Genomic DNA, 25,787 nt, shown 5'->3' on the forward strand with positions numbered 1-25,787 from the left:
GCTCAGTGGCCTGTGGTGATTATTTTAAAGACGTCAGCACAATCAGGTCGTAGTTGTTTGTCATCATTAAAAACTGGAATTTCCCGGTTTGATATCGCGGGCCTCAGAACCAGCAGCAGCGGCACCGGCCGCTCCTGAACGAACCGGTTCGTTAAAGCGGGTTTCACTCCTCACATTGAAGATAAATAATCAGTTAATTAGCTTCGAATTGTTTCCTCAATAAGCCTCTCTGTGGACTTGTGCATTATTAAGTTAAATATTAATGACAATAGTGTTTCTTTACCTTACTTCTACTTTTATTTTTCTTCAATGTTGAAACGAATTTTTTAAAAAAAACATGGAAATTTAAAAACAAGAGTTTTTTTTCCTTCAAACTATTTTGGGGGTTAAATATCTTTTATTTTTAGTTGAAGGAGAAACGTCGCGTGACTGCCAAGAATTTATTAGAATTTTTTAGAATCCCAGTTTTTGCGTAACACCTCCCGGACCCCCCCCCCCCCACACACACACACACACACACACACACACACACACGTGAGCAGCATTACATCATCGAACGTGATCCTGCTGCAGTTCCTTCATTCAAATTCCAGCATGAATGAGCCGCCATCTTACTGCCACCAGCGCGGCTCTGGAAGTTTGTCTCTTCATCATTCTTCTTTTAAAATTAAAGGAAGCAAGGAAGGAAGCAAGGAAGGAACGAACGAACGAACGAACGAACGAACGAACGAGCCACCCGTCCTGATGATGACGTTCATCTCCGTCTCTGTGGTTTATTGAGTTTCTTCATTTTAAAATTTAATTTCAGTTCGACTGAAATCAGGAGCCCCCCCCCCCCACGCGCGAGTGCAAGGCTTTTTGATTTCCCATCAAGCGCGCGCACACTCTCTGGCACACACACAAACACACATACACACATACACATACACACATACACACACACACACACACATACACACACACATACACACACATACATACACACACATACACACATACACACATACACACACATACACACATACACACACACACACACATACACACACATACACACACACATACACACACAGACACACACACATACACACATACACACACATACACACACACACACATACACACACGCACACACACACAAAAACTCACTCTCTCACACACGCGCGCGCGCCCTGCAGTGCCAGAGACTCACGAGCGGCTTAAAATAACACAAACACGCAAATTACGTCACAAATTAAACCAGGAGAAGAGATCCGAGGCCCGGAGGAAAGTTCGAGTTCCTGTAATCAGAACCGGAGCGGAGAGGGTTCAGCTCGTTCGGTTCGTGGTTCTGCGGCTCGTCGCTCCTGAAAATCTGCGGCAGCTAAAACCCGCAAACACCAACTGCGACAAAACTGATCAGCTGATTGACTCAGGAAATATTCGATGTCTCAGGTCACGGGGTCAGAAACCGGAACCGTCCTGGTTCTGAGGGAGGCGGGGAGGAGCAGTTGCTGGAGTCAGAACCCGGAGGACTGCTTGGTCCGGATCATCGATCCACAAACGATCTGAGGCGCAGGTGAACCCTGCCTCGATCTCTCTCTCTTTCACACACTCACACACTCACACACTCACACACACACACACACACACTCATTCTCCCTCTCTCTCTCTCTCTCTCTCTCTCTTTCACACACTCACACACACACTCGTCGTCAGAGATTCTCTCCAGGTATTAGACGGATCCGAGCTCCAAAAAAGAAAAAGGTTTAAAATAACGAATAATAAAATCATGCGTTTGTTTTTATTATGATTAAATAATCATAAAATAATAATCATCATTATAAATATATCAGTGTTTTTATTTGTCATTCATATGTCTTTATTATCATGGTTTTATAATAATAACAATATTATTATCATTATTATTATTTAGTGTATAATTGTTAGTATTTTGTTATTACTATTGCTACTGTTATGATTATGATTTTAATTATATTATCATTTGTTTATTATTATTATAATTATTATTATAACTTTAATTGTATGTATGTATTATTAGTATTAGTATTAGTATTAGTATTAGTATTAGTATTAGTATTAAATCCAGCGGTCTCTCTCTCTCTCTCTCTCTCTCTCTCTCTCTCGTTCGGGGGTTGTAGTTTTCTAACCGTGCGCGTGCTGCTCCCGCACACTGCGGCGGAAATCCCGCACAAACCACCGAACCCTTCCGCACCGGGTTCACCGGGTTTCTCCCGGCAGGTTCCGTTTCCCTGCCGGAGCCGCGGGTTCACACCGGAAACAGAAGCAACAACCGAGAACCTGATTCTCCAACAATTAAACACCAGAAGAAGAAAACACGGAGCGTCTCGAGCTGACGAAACACCGCAAAACCTCCGTTTTAGGAGGCGGGGGGGAGGGGGGGGGCATCCCCTTGTTAGCACACACGCACCAACGCACACGCATACACGTGCACGCGCACACTCCAAACGTGAGCCCGCGCTGCTCAGATACCTCCACCGGACCGCCGCCGCGGAGAACTCCTCACCACCGTCACCACCATCATCCTCCTCACCACCACCGTCACCACAACTTCTCCTGGCTGTGTGTGTGTGTGTGTGTGTGTGTGTGTGTGTGTGTGTGTGTGTGTGTGTGTGTGTGTGTGTGTGTGTGTGTGTGTGAGGAGGAGGAGGGTCTCACCGATGTGGAGAGCTAGGAAGAGTGCGAGGCATCTGGAGGACCAGGTAGCTCCCATCCTCCCGACCTCCTCTCACCATCAGAGCCCAGATTCAGCAGGACGGACCAGAGCCGCACATTCCCCGCAACACCCGCAGCACGCCCGCAGCAGCTACATCCAACAGCCCCGAGCCTCCACCTGTTTCCTCTCCTCCTTCTTCTTTCGTTCTTTCTTTCTTTTCGTTCTTCCTGGACGCGCGTGTGCTTCCTCGGTGGTTGCTGCTGTCTGCCGCGCGCTGCGCGGCCCGTTTTACCCGTCCGGAAAGAAAAAGAGAGAGAGAGAGAGGGAGGAAAGGAGGCCCCTCCTCCTCCACGTCCTCCCATCACTCCGCTATTTTACTCCGTCTTGAGTCAATCAGCGAATTAAACGTCTTTATTTTTCACAATTCTTTCATTTATGGCCTCAGAATTATTTCAGAAATCAAATTCAAAGATCAGGAACAAAACGAATGACATCCAACAACCTTTTTATGACTCGTGATTTTTGAATGGGTTTCATGTTCTACATTTAAATTGAAGCCACCAGGAGGAATGAATCTCCCTCAAATCATCAGTAATAACAAGAACTATGGAGTTGTGTTTTCCTAAAAAGCTAAATATATTAATTATATACATGAAATTCACGTATATTTAATGTTGTTATACAGCATTTCTACTTCGAATTCAGTAAATATGAATTATGGTGTTTTCAAATATTTTGTAAACAAGGGATATATTTCTATATTTAATTTTTGAGATTCATGTTGTTTCACGTGTTTCCCAGGATTATGTTTTACTCTTATTAGTATTTCTTATTATTCCTTGGTATCATTTAGTAGTAGTAGTATATTTTATTATTTCTTGGTCTTGTTTATTATCATTGTTATCAGTATATTTATATTTATTCTAGGTGTCAGTGTATTTTCTGATGTCTCAGTATTCCAGGTATTATCAGCTTATCGGGTATCAGCAGTAAACCGTGCATCATAATTAGTGCAGCTCTCATTAATAATTAACACATCGGCGTGAATAATGAATGAGCTTTTATTTGCTTGTGGGTCCGACGGGATCTCAGTCCTGATGAAGTGGGCCTGGAGGACCAGCAAGACAGGCGGAACTGGTCCAGCTGAACTCCCGGAGATGAAAATCACGTTTTTTTTTCTGAGAAACGAGAATTATCAAGTGTGACTCCAGTGCCCCCCCCCCCCCCCCCCCCCCCCGGGCCGCCGCAGCCGCAGTCCGTTTTTCCTGCCTCTCAGTCTCCTGCCAGGCCTCTTAGTCGGGTTGTGTAGGCGAGAGATGGGTGGCGCCATCTGATGGAGGCCGAGAGAAACGAAGGAACAGGGGGGTCAGGAGCAGGTGGGTTAGGTGGTCAAGATATTACTGTGATACTAGTTGGATATTAGTGGGATAATAATGGGATATTTGTGGGATAATAGTGGGATATTAGTGGGATAATAATGGGATATTTGTGGGATAATAGTGGGATAATAGTGGGATAATAGTTGGATAATAGTGGGATATTAGTGGGATAATAGTGGGATATTAGTGGAATATTAGCGGGACAATAGAGGGATAATAGTGGGATATTAGTGGGATAATAATGGGATATTAGTGGGATAATAGTGGGATATTAGTGGGATAATAGTGGGATATTAGTGGGATAATAATGGGATATTTGTGGGATAATAGTGGGATATTAGTGGGATAATAGTGGGATATTAGTGGGATAATAATGGGATATTTGTGGGATAATAGTGGGATATTAGTGGGATAATAATGGGATATTTGTGGGATAATAGTGGGATAATAGTGGGATAATAGTTGGATAATAGTGGGATATTAGTGGGATAATAATGGGATATTTGTGGGATAATAGTGGGATATTAGTGGGATAATAATGGGATATTTGTGGGATAATAGTGGGATATTAGTGGGATAATAATGGGATATTTGTGGGATAATAGTGGGATAATAGTGGGATATTAGTGGGATAATAGTGGGATAATAGTGGGATAATAATGGGATATTAGTGGAATATTAGCGGGACAATAGAGGGATAATAGTGGGATAATAGTGGGATAATAATGGGATATTAGTGGAATATTAGCGGGATAATAGTGGGATGTCAGCAGGATGTTAGCAACATGTTACTGGAGGACTCAGTGACCTGGCTCTCACGTGGTACAAATGGACAAAAGGTTTCCAACTTTCTTAGGCTGATTTTTCCTCTTTGTCTTGTTGTGGCTCCGCCCTGGTTCCCTTTTACTGGTCCTGTGGAGGCAGAGCCATAATGTCACATGATAAATTATACATCACAACTATAGATTAAGTGGAGAGAACCTCAGTAGGGATGTCACACTGATGGACTTGTGAGTGGAGCTCAGTGTGTGTCTGTGTGTGTGTGTGTGTGTGTGTGTGTGTGTGTGTGTGTGTGTGTGAGAGCATGTGTGCATGTGTGTGTGTGCATGTGTGTGTGAGTGCGTGTGCGTGCGTGCGTGCGTGCGTGTGTGAGTGAGTGTGTTTTGCAGCAGCTTTATTGTTTCTCAGTCAGTGGCGCCTCCTGGTGGGAGGAAATGGCAGCAGCTGAGAGCTTCAATGACATTTAAGTCCAAATCTTTTGGACGCTAAAACATTCTAGTCAGTGAGAACGTGAGGATTGGAGTGCTAACAGTAAAAGAACACTTTACTACATCGCAGATACAAAACCTCTTTGTCACAACTTTAATTTGTCTTCCTCGTCTCTGTAACTCTTCTTCCTTCTTTCTCTCATTTTCCTTCCAGGGTCACAGAAACATCCAGGCAATATTTGACCTTTGAACTCTGTGGTCATGATTGTCAAATACTCAGAGACACTGAATGAATTCTCGCTAACTGTGTTGTGTCCCTGATGTCAGAGGCGTGTCCCCAGGCCGCCGTGACCTTCATCCTTCTCTTCATGTCATGTCAGCTGAAGGTTACGCGAGAATCAGCAGTCAGATATTTTCTGCCTCCTGCCTGGTTGATCAGACCTCTCAATTAGCCGAGGCTGCTCATTCTGGAGGGTTTACTAATCCCTGCAGGATAATTACAAGGCTGCCGGAGCACCTGTGGGGGTGTAATTGTTCAGCGGTGACTCGCCGCTGAGCGCCAGCTCCCTGGTGCCTGATGTTCAGCTGGTCTCTGGACCAAACATATGGAGGAGAAAAGTCCCATCAGGAGTTTGTCCTGGAAGCGTCTCGCTGTCCTCTGGGATGGTTCAGCAGCATAGTTCTGGAGTGGTCCAGAGCCTGTAGGGCTCATCCGGCACCACAAGGATCTTGACCTACATTTGCTATGTGCCAGTGACTCATCGAGGCCCAAAGCGTCACAGCTCACAATCAAACGTAGACCTTTCAGGTTTGGGCCTGTCAGAGTGTTGTTGGATCACCGCAACCTTCTGCTTTCACTTCCTCTTCCTCCCTGGAGTTGGGTCAGACTCCCCGGTCCGTCCCTGTCCTGCTGCCCTTCAGCAGCCACAAGTTTGATTCTTAACTTCCTTTTTGTCTCCATTTTCCTGCGATCACTGTCCTCTTGATCCGCGTTGTTTTGTCTTTTTTTTTTTAGCTTTTAAAGTCTCTGTTTTGCTAAAGTTTTTGAATTTGTTTGTCCATTCTAGTTGTGCACTTTGTCCCGATGTCCTTCCTCCACTGTCCCTCTCACCCTCCATCTTTGTCCCGTTGACGTCTGTATCCTGCTGTGCTAGAACGTCCTGCACAGTCGGAGAACAAACCCGGTGGTCCGTAGCAACCAGATGACTCAGGCAGAAGAGTCACCGTCTCTCACCTGAGCATCACTGGCTCTCCGCCCAGCGGCACAGAGACAAACGTCTAGCAGAAGGTTAGCAAGCGTGATTAATGGACCTCATTTAACCTGTAAAACATCAAAACACAAGACGTGGAAGATAAAGTTCAGTTACTTCACTGGAAAACACAATCACAGTAAAAAACAAGCACATCTTATTACCCTGACTTTCAGCATCGGGATGCTGCTCCTGTGCCAGCGCTGCTGCCTCTGAAGTAGCTGCTGCAGCTCTGCGTACGCAAGAACTCTGCATGCGTGCTGCCAGGGCTCAGCGCGTAGCCGCCGCTCCACCTGTCCTGCACAGGTGCAGAAACCGTGCTTGCTGGTCACAGCTAACTGTTAGCATACAATGTTTGAGTTAGAGACTAAGTCATAATGGTTATGTTGCCCAACAATTCACCTTGTGCAAGCTAACACTGGCTAACAGGTAGCATTTAGCATATGGGGTGACACTCTAAACATGGAATTATCCAACATGTTTATGTTCCAGGGAGATGCTGGTTCGTGTCTGCTGACTGTCACTGGTGAGCTGTAGGATCAATGACACACGATGGGGTCTGAAGCTCAAGTGTCATATGCTAACAATTAGCCATTAGCCAGGGCTGTAGTGGGCAGGGAACTGAACGCATCAAGTCAGTATTCATTATTTAGCTTTATACGTCACTTTACTTCATTTTAAACCGCTTTGAAGTAAGAAAGTATCGACGGGGCATTCGCGATGTTTCAGGCTCTCTCGTTTCTTTTAGCATCTTTTAATGCTCTCTTCTCTTTGTTGTGAAGCACTTTGAGCAGCAATCTTTCTTTACAAGTTGCTAATCATATTAAGTTTATTATGACTGGAATTATCAACCAAGTTAGCCGAGTTAGTTAGTTAGTTAGTTAGTTAGTTAGTTAGTTAGTTAGTTATCAGTGTGTTTACGGTGGCGCCTGCAAACCCAGCAGTGTTTGTCTGATGACGATGGAGCTGGTGGTCGTCTGACACGCGTTTTCCTGCTTTAACCGCTCGTGAAATGTTTTATAAATCTGGTCTGATGACGGCAGAGGAAGGACAAGACGACCTCTGGGGTCAGTCGGCACACAGGAAGTGGGACGCTGGTCGCCTGACCGTTCAGCAACAGTGTGTCAGGGTGACCCCACAGTGGCAGTGAGGTCACCGCAAGTTACTGCAACATGAACAACTTTTTAACATGAAAATAAAAAAATGTTGTTTTTTACTTCCACTTAGTTTGAAGTGTCTTGGCTCTTTGGAAGTCAAAGTGTTTCATGACCTCGTTGATGCAGTCACATGGTACAGAAGCGGGTCATCACCTTCTCATCCGCCGCTCCAAACATGAGACTTCAGTGTTACGATGCGATAAAGTAAATCAAGAATTATTGATTTTATACAAAACAGCGCTGAACATCATGCGTTTGTCAACCGCTAAAAGGAGGCGCTGCGTGTGCAGGATGTGACGTTTTCAGGAGGCGCGTACGGTTCAGCTCCAACTCGAGGGGCGACTGTGTTTCCTCCGTCGGCGACGAGAACAAATTAAACAGACATTTTCACCCCGACGGTCAGTTTGTTGGTTCTGATGGTGAACAATCTAAAAAAACAAACGTGTCCAGGAAATCAAGAGTAAAAATGTTCTGTATTCCAGTGTAATGAACTTATTTGAAACAACAGCAGTCCTCACGTCTCTTCGTCCCTCGTTTGGGTGCAACAACAACAACGACAACAAAGACCTTCAATTCAAGTCGTAGTCGGAGGGTGGACGTCGTCCAGGGTGGACTGACGGCCGTCAGCTGAGTGAAATAGGAGGAGCAGCGCCAAACCAGGCGCCGCCCTCCCAGCAATGCTGATTCTGAATGTGGTTTCTGTTTCATCTTCCTTTGGTGTATTTTGATTTTTGCAGTTCCTATCCTCCATAAACGGATTATTCAAGTTATGAAGACATGTATTTATTACGTGAAGGACATCTTGAAGAGTTCAGCTCCTCGAGAGTTTGCAGCCATGAAGGAAGAAGCAAATATTGAGTTTCAGTGTGAAGAGAACCAAGGACCAGAGAGAGAAAATAATCAACAAGTAAATCTGAGTTCACCTCAAAAGTTCACGAGTTAGAAGAGACAGAGAAGCCGCGGGCCGAGCGCCACTTCCTGTTCAGTTCGAGCGCCACTTCCTGTGCAGTTCGGGCTCTCAGCTGTAATTTGATTATTGGATGAATTTCTCCTGCGACGTGGACTGAAGAACGGAACTTCAGACTCTGATGTCCTCAGAAGTGACGGCATCTTGTGGGAGTGTGGGAGTGAAAAGAGGAAGTGTTAGAGGATAAAAAGCCGGCGCCGGCGTCCGGCTGCAGCGTCGTCTGCTCCATCAGACCAGCCTCCTCCTGCGACGGTGAGTTCCTCCTCCACACACTGGTTTCACTGGTTTCACTGGTTTGCTTCGCATCATGCATGACGGTGTCATTTTTCGAGGTGAATTTACCCATCATTTCTTCTGTTTGTGTCATTGTGTCCTTCTTTGTCTGTCCAGTTAACCTTTGACCTTTAGGCACCATGTCTTCACCAACCATCACCTTCAGGGGCCGCTACCCCAAGCCGGTAAGACCGTTTATTACAGTTCCTAATACTTCTACTCTTTATCATTTGATGTATTATAGTAGAGAATTATGGTAGAGTACTATAATAGAGTATTGCAGCAGAGTACTACAGTAGAGGTTAGGGTTATTATATAGGGTTATGGAGTATTGTAATAGAGTACTGTAATATTACTGTATAGAGTATTGTAATAGAGTACTGTAATATTATTGTATAGAGTATTGTAATAGAGTAATGTAATATTACTGTATAGAGTATTGTAATAGAGTAATGTAATATTACTGTATAGAGTATTGTAATAGAGTACTGTAATATTACTGTATAGAGTATTGTAATAGAGTACTGTAATAGAGTATAATAATAGTGTACTGTAATAGAATATTGTAATAGAGTATTGTAACAGAGTACTATAATAGAGTACTGTATAGAGTATTGTAATAGAGTACTGTATAGAGTATTATAATAGCGTACTGTAACAGAGTATTGTAATAGAGTTCTCTGTAGTATTACTGTATAGAGTACTGCATCGAGTATTGTAATAGAGTAATGTAATATTACTGTATAGAGTATTGTAATAGAGTACTGTAATATTACTGTATAGAGTATTGTAATAGAGTACTGTAATAGAGTATAATAATAGTGTACTGTAATAGAATATTGTAATAGAGTATTGTAACAGAGTACTATAATAGAGTACTGTATAGAGTATTGTAATAGAGTACTGTATAGAGTATTATAATAGCGTACTGTAACAGAGTATTATAATAGAGTTCTCTGTAGTATTACTGTATAGAGTACTGCATCGAGTATTGTAATAGAGTACTGTATAGAGTATTGTAATAGAGTACTGTATAGAGTATTATAATAGCGTACTGTAACAGAGTATTGTAATAGAGTTCTCTGTAGTATTACTGTATAGAGTACTGCATCGAGTATTGTAATAGAGTATTGTAACAGAGTACTGTAATAGAGTACTGTAACAGAGTATTGTAATAGAGTATTGTAACAGAGTACTGTAATAGAGTACTGTAACAGAGTATTGTAATAGTACACTGTTGTAGAGTACTTTATCGAGTATTATAATAGTTTACTATAATATAGTATTGTAATAGAGAGCCCATGCTAGCTTAGCTTAGCATTAACCCTTGAAACTGCTGGCTACCACGACCTTGATGTCTTTATTTCATTCATTTGTATAAAAGCCTTTTTATTACCCGTAGCCGTCGACCTCCAACCTCGCCAGCGACGGCATCGATGATCCTGCGTTCGTACCATTCAGCCACCCCCTGCCGGGGCCCCGGGTTGCTGGATCAGGTGAGGCCCGGTTGTGTTCTGATGCGTCTGACTGGATTTAATCTCCATGATATCATCCATAAAACATGGTGGTGTGTGTGTGGTAGGGTCTGTGTCGGTGGTCAACGTGGACATGTGTCAGAGTGTGAACAAGTCCAGGCACTTCACCACGGCCTACGACATCCCCAACCTGGTGGTCCGGAGGGGCCAGCAGTTTGAGATACGCGTCACCTTCAGCGGACCGGTGACTCCCGATGACTTCCAGGTGGAGTTCATGATCGGTGAGTGAGGCTGGAATGGGAAGCTTCATTTCCAGGGGGACCGTTCGGAGCTCATTCGGCTTCCATCTAACGATTATGACCGTCTCATTTTGTGATGCCAACTTTACGACCTGGCTTCGTTTCCTTGTTATGAGTTTCTGATAATTAAACTCTCTGATTAAAGAGTTCAGGACACCTACGGTGACATCTGCAGAGTTTTGGTCTAAAATATGAAACACAGTCATAAAAATGCTGAACTGGATCAGAACTTTGGGTTCCATTGCTTCTACTTCTGCTGCTACTGCTGCAGGCCCACCTGGCCTTTGTCGACCAATCAGCAGGCGCTCGTTAACAGGGAGCCCTCAGCTCATTAGGCAGTCTCACCTTTACTGACCTGATAATTAGTGACATCTGCCAGGATGTTAAAAAAAACAACAACGTGTAAATCCCATTTTTATTTCTTTACTCCATTTTAGGTTCATGAAAACGTATTTTCCAGAAAAAGAAAAAAAATGATGGAAGTCTTGACAGACAAGCAAGGAAAAATAAACCTGGAATACCAAACAAGCCAGCATGGCGTTTGTGTCAGTGGGCATTTGTTTGTTTACAGGTTGATATAAATGTATACACCCCCCCCACCCCCAGGCTCCAGCCCAACCGTCAATAGGGGCTCTCAGGTGGTGGTGACCTTCGGGAGCCGTGCACCTGGTACATGGGCCGGTGAGATTCTGGAGAACCAGGGTGAATCAGTGCTGTTGGGCATCACGCCATCACCCAACGCCATCGTGGGGAAGTTCCGTACCTACGTTGCCATCGTGACTGGCGGGGGAATGCAGCACAACAGCAGAGATGAAACGACCGACTTGTACGTGCTGTTCAACGCCTGGTGTCCAGGTGAGAGCGCTGATGCTGCCCCCGGTGGCCAGGAGGATCGAAGCACAGCAGAAGATCGATCAAATATTTCAATCCAGCATTGATTTAGATTAGGAACTGAAGAGCATCGCGACACAGAAAACACGATGAGTTTATCAGGAAGTTTTCCTCTTCAAGATGAATCAATCACAGTTTTCCTGGAAATAAAAGTCCAAACAACAAAGAATATGGACATCCCTCACGAAACATTTGTTGATGATAACAATCACATTCCCCCTGTTTGGTGACTTCCACACAACATTTCCTGCTCACATTCAGTTTCCAGGAACTTTGGAATCTTACATGAAAACTTTCCCGTTCTGGGAGTTTCACGCAGGTTTGGTGTTTCTCATGACGTCAAGCAGAGTTCCAGGTGATTCAGGAGCGTCTCTTTGCAGATGATCCCGTGTTTTATCCTGACGAAGCAGGACGGATGGAGTACGTCCTCAGTGACTCAGGCTCCATCTTCCAGGGCTCATCAGGATCTGTGACACAGCGCACCTGGATATACGGACAGGTGAGCACACACAGACAATGCGACACAGAATAATGTAAAAGGAAGCACCTGAACGCCTCCGTCTCCATCTGCAGTTTGAACAGGGTATTTTAGACGCGTGCATCTACATCCTGGATTCATCCCGAATGCCAATCGACGACCGCGGCAACGCCATCAAACTGGTGCGGAAGGGATCTGCCATGGTAAGAGCAACCAGTAGAGGAACGGAACCCATTTGTCCCGAGTGTCAGCGCATCAGGACGAGCGCAGGTGCAAGCATCCCAGTTGTGCCTGAAGGATGACCCAGAGGCTCACTGATCTTTGACCCTCATTTGTCAGATCAACTCCCAGGATGATAACGGCGTGCTGGTGGGGAACTGGAGTGAAGACTTCTCGGGGGGCTCGGCTCCGACACTGTGGACGGGCAGCGTGAAGATCCTGCTGCAGTACGCCAACAGTGGCGTCCCTGTGTGCTACGCCCAGTGCTGGGTGTTTGCTGGAGTCTTCAACACCTGTAAGAGCACACAACATCACCATGGTAACGGGCAGGATGGCGGTGTGACATCACCTTCCCCACCATCCCCTCAGCCCACTGTACTGCTCTCTGAGTTACTAACAGTCACAGCTCTGCAATTAATGATTATTAATCCACGCAGTCCTGCGTTGCCTTGGCATCCCATCGAGAGTCATCACCAACTTCAACTCTGCTCACGACAACACGGGCAACCTGAAGACCGACCTCATCTTCACGGTCGACGGCATGCCTGACGAGAGCAACACCAGGGACTCCATCTGGTGGGTCCGGACTCCGTTCTCTCCTGCCGGGTCCTCATGTTGACACACTCGGCTTACGTCTCTGAACTGATGGCCTTCCCTCGGCGTGTGTCTCTTCCATGATAACAGCTTTGATTACACAACACGACTCAGAGAAGAAAAGACTCAGTCTTAAGCTAGCTGGTGGAGGCCAACGCCAGCCTTACCCTCCTATTCTCCTGTTATTGAAAAATCTTAAATTTTGATGATCAGACACAGTAAATATAGATTCTTCATTTAGACAAAACTTCATCTAAACCCCATCAGACAGGCAGAAAATCAACACCAGCTCAGCTAAAGTGGCTCTGCTTCCTGCTGATAAATGCAAGTTAGCAAGTGATGTAGAAGTTTAAGCTAGCTGCTGGGAGAAGAGTTAGCCTCAGCTGAAGTGAAACTTTATACCGGTCATTAATTTCAATGATCTGGCTCCTTAAACAACGCTGTCATTAACTCTTCCATCTAAAACCTAACTAGCCTAGTTAGCTGTAGCATTAGCATTTGAACCAAACAAAATGGTTTCCCTAACAGAAATATATCACTCTTTAGCTGTTTGGTGCCCAACAGGTTGTGCAAAGGCGATTTTACTTGGATTTAAAATCACGAATCAGATGTGTTCAGTCCCAGAAGAAATCTTACTGTGTCCATGCTGCTGTCTATGTAGTATCCAAGACGTCTCCAATGGTATCGAAGTACTGATGGTCGGTAGCCTTTAGCGTATAGTGTTTGAGTTCCTCTTTTGAAAAATTCACTTAAATGTACCGTTAAATTCCTTATTGAAGCTCTCTGTGTCTTCAGGAACTACCACTGCTGGAACGAGGTGTTCATGGTGCGCCCAGACCTGCCAGCGGGCCTCGGAGGATGGCAGGTGGTGGACTCCACGCCGCAGGAGACCAGCGATGGTGGGACAGACACACAGACGGGCACCTCAACACACACTTAGACAGGTGGTAAATGTGCCTCTGTGTTTTGGTTCTCAGGTCATTTCCGCTGTGGTCCGGCGTCTGTTGCCGCCATCAAGGACGGTTTGCTGTGCCACCCGTTTGATGCCGGCTTTGTTTTTGCTGAGGTTGGTTTTAGCAGCTTTGAAGGCAGATATTTGGACACGTTCTCACCTCAGATCCATCAAACCACGGCTTTATTTCTGCCCAAAACTCCCAAATTCTTGTTTCGGTCACAAAATTAGAATCTGATTTCTAAATTTGGCCTCAAGCTGCAGCTACTTTACTTTTTGGGTGTAGGGGTATGAGGTATATTTGAATACTTTTTGAGGCCTTCTTGAAAGGTTCCCACTTATTTTACTTTTAACAGCCAAAACTGAAGCATCTTTGCCGTGACACTCCAACAATTTTTAATTGTTTATTTCTTTTATTCTGAAAATGATTTTCTCCTCCTTTATCATGAAAATATTCCTCTCTAGTGGTGTTTCCCATGAAAACGGCTTGTGAGACGTTCACATGATGCACCAGCAACTAAAACTGAAACGTATCTGTCAAATTTCAGCCAGCTGGCGATAGCCACCGCTAGCCTTTGAAGAGACCAAAATGACTGAACAAATCAGTGTTTAAGAGTTGAATGTTGGTAATTTACTTTGCTCAACCACAGACAACAGACATCTGAACTTCTAATGAAAGGGTGGGAAAATTTAGCGCCAGTTCTGCAGAAGAAGACCAGGTTAATGCTAACCAAGCTAGTGTAAGCCCACCAAACTAAAGCTGATTACTTAGTACAAACTTGCTGGTGAGATAGCTAAAGCTAAACTTGAGAAATATTCTGTTCGAAGAAAAAAAAATCTTGAAGATCCAGGACTTTTTCTTAAATCCTGTAAAGAAGTAGACCTTCTAAGAGCTAACTAGCCTAGCTTAATTTAGCTGCTGCCTCAGATTAGCTCAGAAGTACTGTAACAGTTTACATGGGGTTATACAAACAAAGACATATAACTGATATATTTGTCATTTTTACTGTCAAGAAATATAAAAACAAAAAAACTGAAAATATAAAACTTTAATCAAAGAAAGATTTCCACAAACTATATTGACTAACCTCTCTTCTGCTTTGGCACTTTTTGTACCTACAATGTCCCTGAAAACAACATTTTAGACTCCAGTGTACCAGGAAACACTAGTTAACCACATCAGAATGAAGTATTGGAGTGGATCCCATTGATACCTGTTATTTTCATGGTGATTGACAGTTCAGCTCGTGGCATGATGTGCTGCGTGTTCGCCCTGCCCTCTAGGTCAACAGTGATGTGGTCTTCCTGAAGCGGGATCGTTACGGGAACATGTCTCCGTTCAAGGTGGACAAGACTCATGTTGGACAGGCCATTTACACCCAGGGGATCAATGGCGGGTCTGAAAACATCACACACTCGTACAAGTACCAAGAAGGTAACACATTCAGCTGTGCTAATGAAATGAACGTGCTAATGAAACGACCGCCGCTGCATCATGAAGAACCTCCAGTTGTGTTTCCCTCATCCGTTACAATGTTAAAATGTGACTAAAATTTTGTAATTTTCCATAAGAATGTGGCTTTTGAATGTCAAGAATGATGTAAATTAAAGACTGATTTGTCAAAAAAGTTGGAAATGTAGATTCAGCTGGGGGAGGACTCTGAGAGGAAGTCATCTGTGTGTCCAGGAAGCTCTCAGGACGAGGCGACGATGGCCCGGGCGGAGCAATTCGGTTGTGAGAGGGATCACTCTGAGCTGGCAGAAGGCCTGATAAACGTCACCATCAGTAATACTCAGGTAGGACCGATGCTGTCGGTCTCTGCATCCACCTGTCAATCATCTGGTCAGCCAGTTGGACGCGTTATTGACGTTTAGCTTGTCTGCTCCGCCCCTCATCACCAGCTGATTTAACACAAACCTTTACCAGCAATCAGGCGAAAACAAATTTAAACAAAACATCACCAAGGTTACACACAACCCTCCTTCTATTAATGCAGGCAGAGACAGAGCTATGCTAACACTTCCCACCCACTACCAGTCATTGTGCTAAGCTAACTAGCCAGGGTCTCAGCTCCCTAGAGGAGGGGCTCTGTCTGTCTTTGAGGACGATGGACAATGAGAGACTTTCACTAAAAGTGGGCGTATCCCTTTAATTCTTAACGGGACTATAATTTAGCAAAAGTACGTCCTGCTGCATTGAAGACTTGGTGAATGTTAATGGGTGAGAGGGAAGTCTTTATGATCAAAGTCTCAACCAGTCGCCCTCTGCTGGTTCTCAGAAAAACTGCAGGATCCATACAAGCTGTTTGGGGTTCCGTGGTGCAGCAGTGATTCTCCCCTGTCTCTCCAGGTCCACTTGGGTCAGGATGTGAACCTGGTGGTAGATTTCCACAACCAGGGAGACGAGGTGACAATCCATGCTAACCTTTCTGGTGCAGTCATCTTCTACACTGGAATCACCGCCAAGAACATCAAGGACGAGAACTTCAGCGTCACCGTGCCCGCCCACCAGAGTGAGCCTCAGGAGCGTCCTTCTGTCTCCTGACACAAGCTGGAGGGAGTCTGAGGGATAACTCTGTGTGTGTGTGTGTGTGTGTGTGTGTGTGTGTGTGTGTGTGTGTGTGTGTGTGTGTGTGTTCTGCAGCGGAGCGTGCGATACTGAGGGTCGCTGCTCAGGAGTACCTGCCTCACCTGGGCTCTCAGCACTGCCTGCACTTCGTGGTGACGGGGCACACGGAAGAACAATCGCTCAGCGCCATCTCGGTGGTCAGCCTGCTGGTGCCGTCTCTCCTCCTCACGGTACAACAGACCAGTCACCTCTGTTACATTCGCCTCATCGGGATGCTGGGAAATGAAGTGTTTAAATGTCTTTGTTTTCATTATGAATGGAGACTCTCGAATCTGAAGACGCAAATCTCTACGTTCCGGTTCCTTGTGAGGAAGCCCGTTCCGTTGGAGATAAAACGATTCACCTCCATTTCTAGTTCAACGTTTTGAGCGGTTCTTTAAAGACGGGTCAAAACGCTGCAGGTTTGACCCCGACTGCCTCAGTTCCTCTCCATGATCATAAAAATGGAACACAAACAGTGCGTCATGGAGGACATCTTCATGTTCTGTCCTACCTCAACTTTAGTTACGTACTTTTGTGTCTCCAGGGGTCAAAAAAAAATTCCAAATCCTGACAGAAAAGCACTTCAGCTCCCACACTTACTGAGAGTCACCTGACAGCTGGAATACTACGCTACAGAACCCTGATGATACTTTTACCTGTTCTCACGAGTAGCAGTAGTTAACTAGTATTAGATGTACCATGTACTACAAAAAACAATTAGCTTTTCCACCCAGGAGCACTCGGGGCTCATCTCACTGTCACTACGTCTGCTGGATCGTTTTGTCATCGCCGTTGTTGCCAGGCCCAACTCTGGGAAAAAAAAAGGCATTTTTAAAAGATTGATGGTTTCATCCTCGGCCGAGGCTCCACCCCTCTGCTGAGTTTCATGTAAATCTACCTGTTCACGTAATCCCGCTGAGAGACCAACACCCTGATCACTTGACCTCCTTGATGGAGGTCTCAAACAAACTGAACCATCAAGATTGTTCAACTGTAGTTTTGATGGCTCCGCCCTCTCCTCTCTTCTTCGTCTGTTTCCAGGTGAACGGGCAAACTCAAGTGCACAAGGAAATGTGGGTTACAGTTACCTTCACCAACCCCTTCAGCTTCCCTCTGCACAACGTCAGCATGGCGCTGGAGGGCTCCGGGGTCCTGAGCTACAAGAACCGTTTCTATTCGTACGCACACCTGCTAGCACGTTAGCTTCCCTGGTCACGTGGCGCTTATTTACACCTGTCCCACCTGTTTGTGTTTCAGTTTCATTGATTCTCTGGCTAGCATTTCCTGGAAAGAGTCATTCGTCCCCCGGCTGGGGGGGCTGCGGCGCCTTGTGGCGGTGTTGGACTGCAGCTCGCTGCGCGAGGTAAACTGCCATAGTCACATGACTGAATGAGTTCCGTGTCCATGTTGAGCTAACGGAAGAACATACAGAGAGTTAGAACCAAACCAGGCATGCTAACATGCTAACACCCCTGACCAGATCAGCTTTGATGATGCGTTTGTCCTTTCAGGTCTTCGGATCTGTTGACTTCTACATCACGGGCTGAGCTGATTGACTCCGCCCACCAAGGTCTCCACCAATCAAAGCAGCTCTGGGAGTCCAGCATTAGCACACAATGCTAATTTTTTGCATCTTTTTTCTACATTTCTGTCTCTTAATGGTTTCTGTTGAATCAGCTTAGAGCGATTAGCGAGAGGGTCAAAGGTCACAGTGTCCTTACATATTGAAGCTCTGTGAACATAAGAGAGAGCTAATGTCTGATCGGCGCTTTTGATCGCCCGCCATTTGGCAAATTAGAGAGACGATGCAGTGACCAGCATTTATTTATGAGATTCATAAAACCAAACATGTAGGAACGCAGGTTCACATGAAAATCTTACTCAACAAAAAAACTCCAGTCTGCAAGTAAACAAAGTCACATGTGTCGTCGTCACCATGGTTACTCGGGCTGCGCCAGTCGTGAAGCCCCGGCCCATAAACAAGGACGGCAGTGGGACGACCACCAGGATCCTCGCTGAGTCGTTGCTCTCAACGTTTCTGAATCGAATCAAATGTGATTTCACCTTTTGTGCTTTGCTTTGAGCTGAAGTGATCTTGAATAAAAGCATCTTCCAAACACGCGTCTCTGTCACCCTGCCAGCTTGTTGCCATGGCGAAGGATGAAGATGCTCCCTAAACGTGGAGGGTCTTCGATCATGAATCACTTGAAACATCTTGACGAGGTCACAGAGGGACAGCCGGGTGCCAGCCTGGTCGTGGTGTTACAGAACAGTTGTCTTCCTGACCAGTGACATCATGGCGCTGCCCGACACAGACGTGTGACCCTCATAGAAACGTGGCGTGCAAAATCTGATCATCACCTCAGTGTTCATACTGAACAGAAACTCCTCTATAAACACTGAGCTGTACAACTGTGTGTCTTTGAAAACACGGAACAGTTCCAAGAATCCAGCGGAAAGAACAATACCATCAAACGAGAGAAGCCCTGCCCACGTCACGGATCCAGGAGAACCGTCCATGAAAATATGTTGCACAACGTGACGTCACACCAGAGCGCAACAACGAAGCTGCGATGAACGAGGGCGTTTATACACGTCGAGCATGAAAGCAGTTCACGACAGTAACAGCAGGGGGCGCCCCACACTCGTCAGACCTGATGACGATGATGAAGATGTCCGAGTCATTCTGGTCTTTGTTGGGAGGTTGTTTTCGTCCCTCGCTCCTCTGGTTAACTGATAGAACCGTGGTTCTGGTCCAGTCGTGAAGAGATCTTGTATTTCTGAGTTTAGTGTCCAGATGTTTCTACTCTTCTTCTGCCACGTTTTGGACGAACTCGCGAACGTCCCTGTAGCCCCGCCCACGAGCTGATGCTCTGCCTGCGTTAGGCGGGTTGTTCCAGCCAATCACGGCTCCTACGGGTTTCAGCTTCGCTTGTATCCAAGTGAGGACGTGATTTTGGGTGAATGAGCAGGTTCGGGACCTCTCTGCTTGGACGTGGCTCGCCTCCTCCGGTCGGAACCGCTCGCTGGCCCGGTGCGTCAGCTGCTCGCCTCCTAACGGCTCCGCTGCTGTGAGAGCGAACGATGGCTCAGAGGAAAAATCCCAAGTCTCATTCCAGGAAAGGTCAGTCGCCCCCCCCCCCCCCCCCGGGACGCGCCGCGGACGGAACCTCCATTCCGGGTTCTTCACGTTGTTTTCTCTCCACAAAGTGACCGTAAATGTGTTGCGGGACTCAGTAAAGAACCGACGGCTCCAGCCGTCGCTGTCGCGGCTGTGTAGGTAGCCGTGCCAGGCTCTCCCCGGGGAAGGGCGTCCTGGCGGGTTCACCTGAACTGACGTGTGTTGGTGGAGCTCATCTCCCCCGAACCGAGCAGTGCCGTTCAGCGTTTTCTTAAAACAATCGTCTGGTGTCCTCCGTGCTGTCGACTCGGCCTCCAGACAAGAGAATGAGAGCCCGGAGGGGTTCTGGTGGGCTTGGGCTAGCCTTCATGTGGTCTCCGCAAACCGGGCCATTTTTGTTAGCTGTCCACCAGTACCCGGTTGGAGGTTTCCATCACTCGTCGCTGGCTCAGTCTACGTCCTGGGATGTCGAGTGCGACTCTCACTTCCTTGTCCAGCGCCTTCATGGAAGCTAAGTTAGCCGCGTAGCCCCGCGGGCAGGAGGGTTAGCTCCCAGCTCCCAGCTCCCAGCGACCAGCCCTCATCAGCGGAGGGGGCTGTTGCTGTTGGCTGCGCTTTGGCCCCTCTCCCGGGCGTCTGTACACATCTGGACGGCTTCCAGTTCACTGAACAAACGAAGCACGGTTACCTGTCGATCAAGAATCGATTCCTAACTACCTGTTGGTGTCGTCATGCTTCCTGTTTTGTGCTCTCACTCCAGACCAGTAGCGAGTTTTCAGGGGGGTTGCGCTCCTCTCACAGCCCGGAGGTCTCACGGTTCACCCTGCCGGCCTCTGGTGCCTCCTGCGAGGCTCCTGGCTGCTCCTCCACGTCGTGGTCGTCTTCTGCTGATCGCAGTCACTCCATTACCTGATATTCACTCCAGGTGTTCTCTGGAAGGCAACTGTAGGTGCCTGAAAGTTGCCTTCAATAAAATGTCTTCATTCCATCCATCCCTCCATGTTCCCCCTCTCCTCCTGTTGAGGGTGGTGGGGGTGGAGCCTATCCCAGCAGCCTTCCCCCTGTACAGGTCACCAGTCCATGGCAGGGCCAACATAGAGACAGACAACCATTGGCTCTCCCAGCCACGCCTACGGTCAATTTAGAGTCTGGATTAACCTGGTCCCTCTTGATGTCTTTGGACTGTGGAGGAAGCTGGAGTACCAGAGAGAACCCAGCAGGAACAGGGAGAACATGGAGACTCACCCAGAAAGACCCCGTGCTGCAGCCGGGGCTCCACCCACAACCTTCTTGCTGGGGGCCACAGTGACGACCACTGCTCCACCCACAACCTCCTTGCTGGGGGGCCACAGGGAGGACCACTGCTCCACAGGGCCGCCTAAAATGTTTTGTTGTTGTTGTTGACAGGCTATGATTGACAGCCCTGTGTAAGGGTTGTGCCAGTGACCAGAATTCACATACAGACTTTAAACACTGAGACAGAACTCAACTTCCCATGTTGCCCTGCATTGAAATTGTTTATTAGTTGCAGGACTCATTCTTGCCGTTGGGAGACCAACTCCCTCAGGATCAATAATTTATCAGCTTTTGTTTTCGCTGTGCTGGTCCTCGAATGTTCTGCTGACATGACGTTCTAGCCGAGAGAGAGAGAGAACGCCGTCTGTGTGCGAACAAACAAGTGTCAAGGTTATGTAGCGGGTTATTCTGTCCTCTGTGGCATCTCTCTCTGTCTCTGTCTCTCTCTCTCTCTCACACTCACACGCACACACACTCACACTCACACGGTCCCTGGGTTTGTCAGCTCTAATAATAGGGTGGATCAGGTTCTGGATGGCCAGTCACCATCAGGGGGAGAAGGAGGAGGAACGTTGGTGTTGTGAGAGTTTTGCTCTTCGTCTTCACAGCGTTTGGATGTCTTTTCATGACTTTTTGTTCTTCTGTTCTGTAGTTTTGTCCTTCGTCTCTGGACAGTGGTTGTTGTTGTGGCATTAAGTCTGGTCCTTGTGTTTGTCGGTACTTGACCCTCACCAGCTCCTCTCCTGGTGTGGAACCCCCCCCCCCCCCCCCGGCTGAAGGCTCTTTCTGTCTGGCCCAGCTCTGTTTTTGGCGTCATGCAGCAATACCGCCACTATGACACCTCCTCATCCTCCTCTGCCACCTCCTCACTTCCTGTTGAGGAACTCCACGCCGAGGAGGAAGAGGAGGTGTACACTGAGGAGGAGGCGTACGAGGAGGAGGTGATCCAGGAGCCAGGTACGACCGTCTGGTGTGTGAGTGACCTGGTTTGGTTTGGTGTGGCCTGGTTCTCATCTGTCCTGGTTTGGCTCGGCTAGGTGGCTGTAAAGAGGACGAGGTCCCTCAGACACCTGCCGTCTCTGAGACAGGTAGGGGAGGTATGTCAGCTCGGTTTGGCCTGGCTCGGCCCTGATGGGCGTGGCTAGTGTGTGTCAGAGGCTCACCCTGCTCTCCACTAACGGTCGTCAGGCCAACATCTCGAGGCATTTCAGGAAGAACGCGCTGTTCCATCACTAGAAACACAACCAGCATCATTTTTCGGTGTCATCTGACACCCAGTGTCTGATGGAGCCTGACAAGTGTTGTGATGAAGCGTGGAACATTTTCCTCCTGACCCTGCCCCCAACAACCACCGCCACAGGCCCAGGCCCCTGGCTGGAGGCGTGTTCGTGACAGGGCGTCAGCAGTGACCTGACACGCCGTCATCCCAACAGATCGAGACTGAATGAATATGAAGCACGAGTGACCAGCCTGAGTCGTCATGGTGCTTGAGACCCTTCAGAGACCACAGGAGGAAATGACATCATCAGAGTTTTTGGTGATGGTGGAGGAAGTGGTAGCAGTCTCCTCTGAGGAACGGCGTTGGAGCTTGTGGTCGTGATGAGTCGTGATGATGGTGCAGGAGCAGCAGCTGTCGCCTCTATTCTTGTGTCCTGTGCAGCTGTGTCCCGTTCTCCCCTGTGGACGTTTGGACACCATCCAGTCCATCTCGCACCTCTTAAAAACTCTCCTCAACGTTTCCATCAGAAATCGAGTGACAGAAATGATTTTTAGTAAAAACCTATCAAGACAACCGGCCATCGTTGGCTTCAGTTTTTCAGAAATGATTGATGATGTTTTCTCTAAGGTGTTGTTTTGTGTCTGTATGGCAGCTAGTAGCACGTTAGCATGCATTGTTAGCATAGCTGTGATGTGCTGTGTGTTTGACCTGTAACCTGTGGACACGTGTTTACAGGGTTTATAGGGTTCATGATGGACGTGTGTGTGTGTGTGTGTGTGTGTGTGTGTGTGTACGTATATACGTGTGTGTGTGTGTGTGTGTGTACGTATATACGTGTGTGTGTGTGTGTGTGTACGTATATACGTGTGTGTGTGTACGTGTACGTATATACGTGTGTGTGTGTGTACGTATATACGTGTGTGTGTGTGTGTACGTATATACGTGTGTGTGTGTGTACGTATATACGTGTGTGTGTGTGTACCTATATACGTATGTGTGTGTGTACGTATATACGTGTGTGTGTGTGTCTGTACGTATATACGTGTGTGTGTGTGTATGTATGTATGTTTATATAAAATATGTTTATATATGTGTTTAAATATAATATAATATGCATGTTTGTGTATATATACATATACTGTATATATATTTACACATATACTGTATATATGTGTATATATATATTTACACATATACTGTATATATATGTATATATACTGTATATGTGGATATATACAGTATGTGTGTAAACATATATACAGTATATGTGTATATATACATATATACAGTATATGTGTAAATATATGTATATATACAGTATATGTGTAAATATATATACACATATACTGTATATATATACACACACACATGTATATACTGTATATATATATATATATATATATATATATATATATATATATATATATATATATAAATATACACACACACACAGTATATACGTGTGTGTGTATAAAATATCTCAACTGCTGGTCTCCTTAGCAACACTGACAAACTACCTTTACAGCAGCTGAAAACTTTAGCGTGTGACTCAGTGATTGATGTCTTGTATGTGGCCTGTCTCTTGTCTCTCGTGTCATCAGAGGGGAAAACGTCACCTGTGGAAAGCAAGAATGGAAAGAGGACAGAGGGAGGAGGGGGTGGCGAAGGAGATGGAGGGGGAGGAGCCAAATACTCCATGTTTACCTGGGTAGTGGTCCTGGCTCTGCTGGGAGTCTGGAGCTCTTTGGCGGTCGTCTACTTTGACATCGTTGACTACGACAGCGTCATCGGTGAGTAAGAAGGGTGGAGCCAGTGATGACAGCAATGCAAGGATGCTAACTGGAATGCTTGGGTTCCGTTCACAGACCTGAAGTGGTCTGAATGTTACACACCAGTTGAGGTCACGAGGCTCAGCCACCTGGTGGTGACGTCAATAAAATGGTCAGGTCTGACGTTCTGCTTCATAGCAAACCAGTTTGAAATGTTTTAAATACAAGGAAGCTGTACCTGATCACACCTGACCTGAGAACTCAAACATCTTCAACAAGACAAACGGACCTAAGATGATGGACGACCCACCAGGAACCTGCTCTGTCTTGTTGTGGTTTTGACAGTCATGCAGCAACACCCCCCCCCCCCCCCCCCACACACACACACAAAATTTTCTAATTCTAACTTCTGCTCGTGTCGGAGGACAACTGTATTTCATCTCAAGTTTCACTTCCCATGCTTGACTGATGGGCTGATTCATGTTTTGCGGCGTCTCACGCTCCAGCCAGACAGAAACCAGAACGGATGTCAACTTTGTGACAGTGACTTCCTGTTAATGAGCAGCCGTAGAAACGCTGCCAGACGCGGCTGTGGTTTCACCGGGAACTGCAGCAGCCTGCTCAGTGCAATCATGGGATGCTGTGATCTCTGCCTCTGCTCTCTCTCATCTCTCTCCCTGTGTTCTCTGCATGCAGCCAGAGCTCAGGAGTTCCGTATGAACTTTTCTGAAGTTCTCCAAGGTATGAACCAAATAAATAGTCACTCTTTTAACTGGATGCCATCATTGTACAGTCACTCCATCCCCACCACAGTAGGAGTTGTGTTAAGGACAGAAGCACTGACCACAAAGGGAAGAAGCAGAGCTTCCTGTTTGTAGCTTAGATGATTGAGCGCATCTCTGGCACCGCTGCTGTGCTCGATCAACTTCAGACTGCTGGCCGTCTCTGAGCTTCCTCTCACTCTGGTCAACATGTGTGTCACCAGAAACTATCAGGAAGATGCAACATGTGACCAGGATAACACCACCCCCTCCTTTCTTTCATTTCTCCCCTGAAGGCCACCACGCAAGATGATGCAAAACTGACTGCTGAGCCTGAGATACGGTTTCAGACTGATGGCTTGAAGCAGTACTTCATCAAGAGGGTGTACTTTACCTTTCAAGTACTCACTAGTAGGAGACTTAAGCCCTCCTGTGTGACTTCTTAGTGACTCCAGACTGCAGGAAGAGCCGGTCACGTATGGTTAGCTTGAAGCGGACACTGACAGCTAACAGCAGCTCAACTATTACGGTTCAGTGGTCACAGGTTCACCAAGTCCTGCACCGAGCAAGTGACTGAGACGATCAGCAGTCCGTCGATCAGCGCCGGCATCGTCCATTAGTGCCATCATCGATTAGTGCCATCATCGATTAGCGCCATCACCGATTAGCGCCATCACCGATTAGCGCCATCATCGATTAGCGCCATCATCGATTAGCGGCATCACCGATTAGTGCCATCACCGATTAGCGCCATCGCCGATTAGCGCCATCGTCATCGATTATTGCCATCCTCCATGGATCAGCGCCGTCATCATCGATCAGCGCTGTCATCATTGATTATCGATCCATTATCGCTGCGGCCATGTCGACATGAATCACTGTTATGAGCTTGTTAAAAAATTGTTCATTAATCACACCCCCCACACACACAGGGAAACTGACGGCCTACGACACTGACGGCGATGGAGACTTTGATGTTGAAGATGCTAAAGTTCTACTTGGCAAGTCCACTTTGATTCCTCTCTGTCTGTTGTGTGTCACATGAGTGAGGTGGTTTACAGTGGTGTGGCAGTGGTCGATGACCTGAGACCGGCCGCCGTCACGTGTCTTTACAGCCAGTAAACAATCAGCTGTGTGACCAGGAACAGCGCGGAGGTGTTGCTTAGTAGCGTGTTGGAGGCTAATCGTAGC

The 25,787-nt window shown here is 46.6% G+C and overlaps 3 protein-coding genes across 13 annotated transcripts in view; 2 read left to right on the forward strand and 1 right to left on the reverse strand.

Annotated features, from left to right (window-relative positions):
* Window positions 1–2,969, reverse strand: part of nrn1a (neuritin 1a) — a 13,100-nt gene extending 10,131 nt beyond the window's left edge. Inside the window, exon 1 of the mRNA XM_086192221.1 lies at window positions 2,680–2,969. Coding sequence (XP_086048347.1) covers window positions 2,680–2,734 — 55 coding nt within the window. The 5' untranslated portion in view covers window positions 2,735–2,969. The remainder of the gene's footprint in view (window positions 1–2,679) is intronic.
* Window positions 2,970–4,690: 1,721 nt separating this feature from the next.
* Window positions 4,691–18,546, forward strand: LOC147241270 (coagulation factor XIII A chain-like). 2 transcript variants are annotated; one of them, XM_086191566.1, is made up of 19 exons: window positions 4,691–6,552; window positions 8,409–8,890; window positions 9,029–9,096; window positions 10,314–10,407; window positions 10,494–10,667; window positions 11,292–11,540; window positions 11,957–12,075; window positions 12,150–12,257; window positions 12,394–12,568; window positions 12,711–12,849; window positions 13,663–13,766; window positions 13,845–13,933; window positions 15,104–15,254; window positions 15,507–15,616; window positions 16,170–16,332; window positions 16,464–16,618; window positions 17,472–17,608; window positions 17,688–17,793; window positions 17,942–18,546. In XM_086191566.1, the coding sequence occupies exons 3-19, from the start codon at window positions 9,052–9,054 to the stop codon at window positions 17,975–17,977; spliced, it is 2,154 nt and encodes a 717-aa protein (XP_086047692.1). In that variant the 5' UTR covers window positions 4,691–6,552; window positions 8,409–8,890; window positions 9,029–9,051; the 3' UTR covers window positions 17,978–18,546. The 2 variants fall into 2 exon arrangements, with proteins under 2 accessions (XP_086047692.1, XP_086047691.1); XM_086191565.1 differs by having other exon boundaries at window positions 4,691–8,890.
* Window positions 18,547–19,086: 540 nt separating this feature from the next.
* The window catches only part of LOC147241271 (aspartyl/asparaginyl beta-hydroxylase-like), a 29,409-nt gene continuing 22,708 nt past the window's right edge, over window positions 19,087–25,787 (forward strand). For 5 of the 10 annotated variants that reach the window (XM_086191554.1, XM_086191555.1, XM_086191556.1 and 2 more), the window contains exons 1-4: window positions 21,648–21,804; window positions 23,668–23,856; window positions 24,532–24,576; window positions 25,529–25,597. In XM_086191554.1, coding sequence (XP_086047680.1) covers window positions 21,663–21,804; window positions 23,668–23,856; window positions 24,532–24,576; window positions 25,529–25,597 — 445 coding nt within the window. In that variant the 5' untranslated portion in view covers window positions 21,648–21,662. Of the gene's footprint in view, window positions 19,555–21,647; window positions 21,805–23,667; window positions 23,857–24,531; window positions 24,577–25,528; window positions 25,598–25,787 lie in introns of those variants that run through there. The other 5 variants (XM_086191557.1, XM_086191563.1, XM_086191560.1 and 2 more) reach the window with 3 other exon arrangements.

The sequence above is a fragment of the Aulostomus chinensis genome, chromosome 21, assembly GCF_037954235.1.
Source record: "Aulostomus chinensis isolate RoL2024-O1b breed Wild chromosome 21, RoL_Achi_v1.0, whole genome shotgun sequence".
NCBI classification, from domain to species: Eukaryota; Metazoa; Chordata; class Actinopteri; order Syngnathiformes; family Aulostomidae; genus Aulostomus; species Aulostomus chinensis.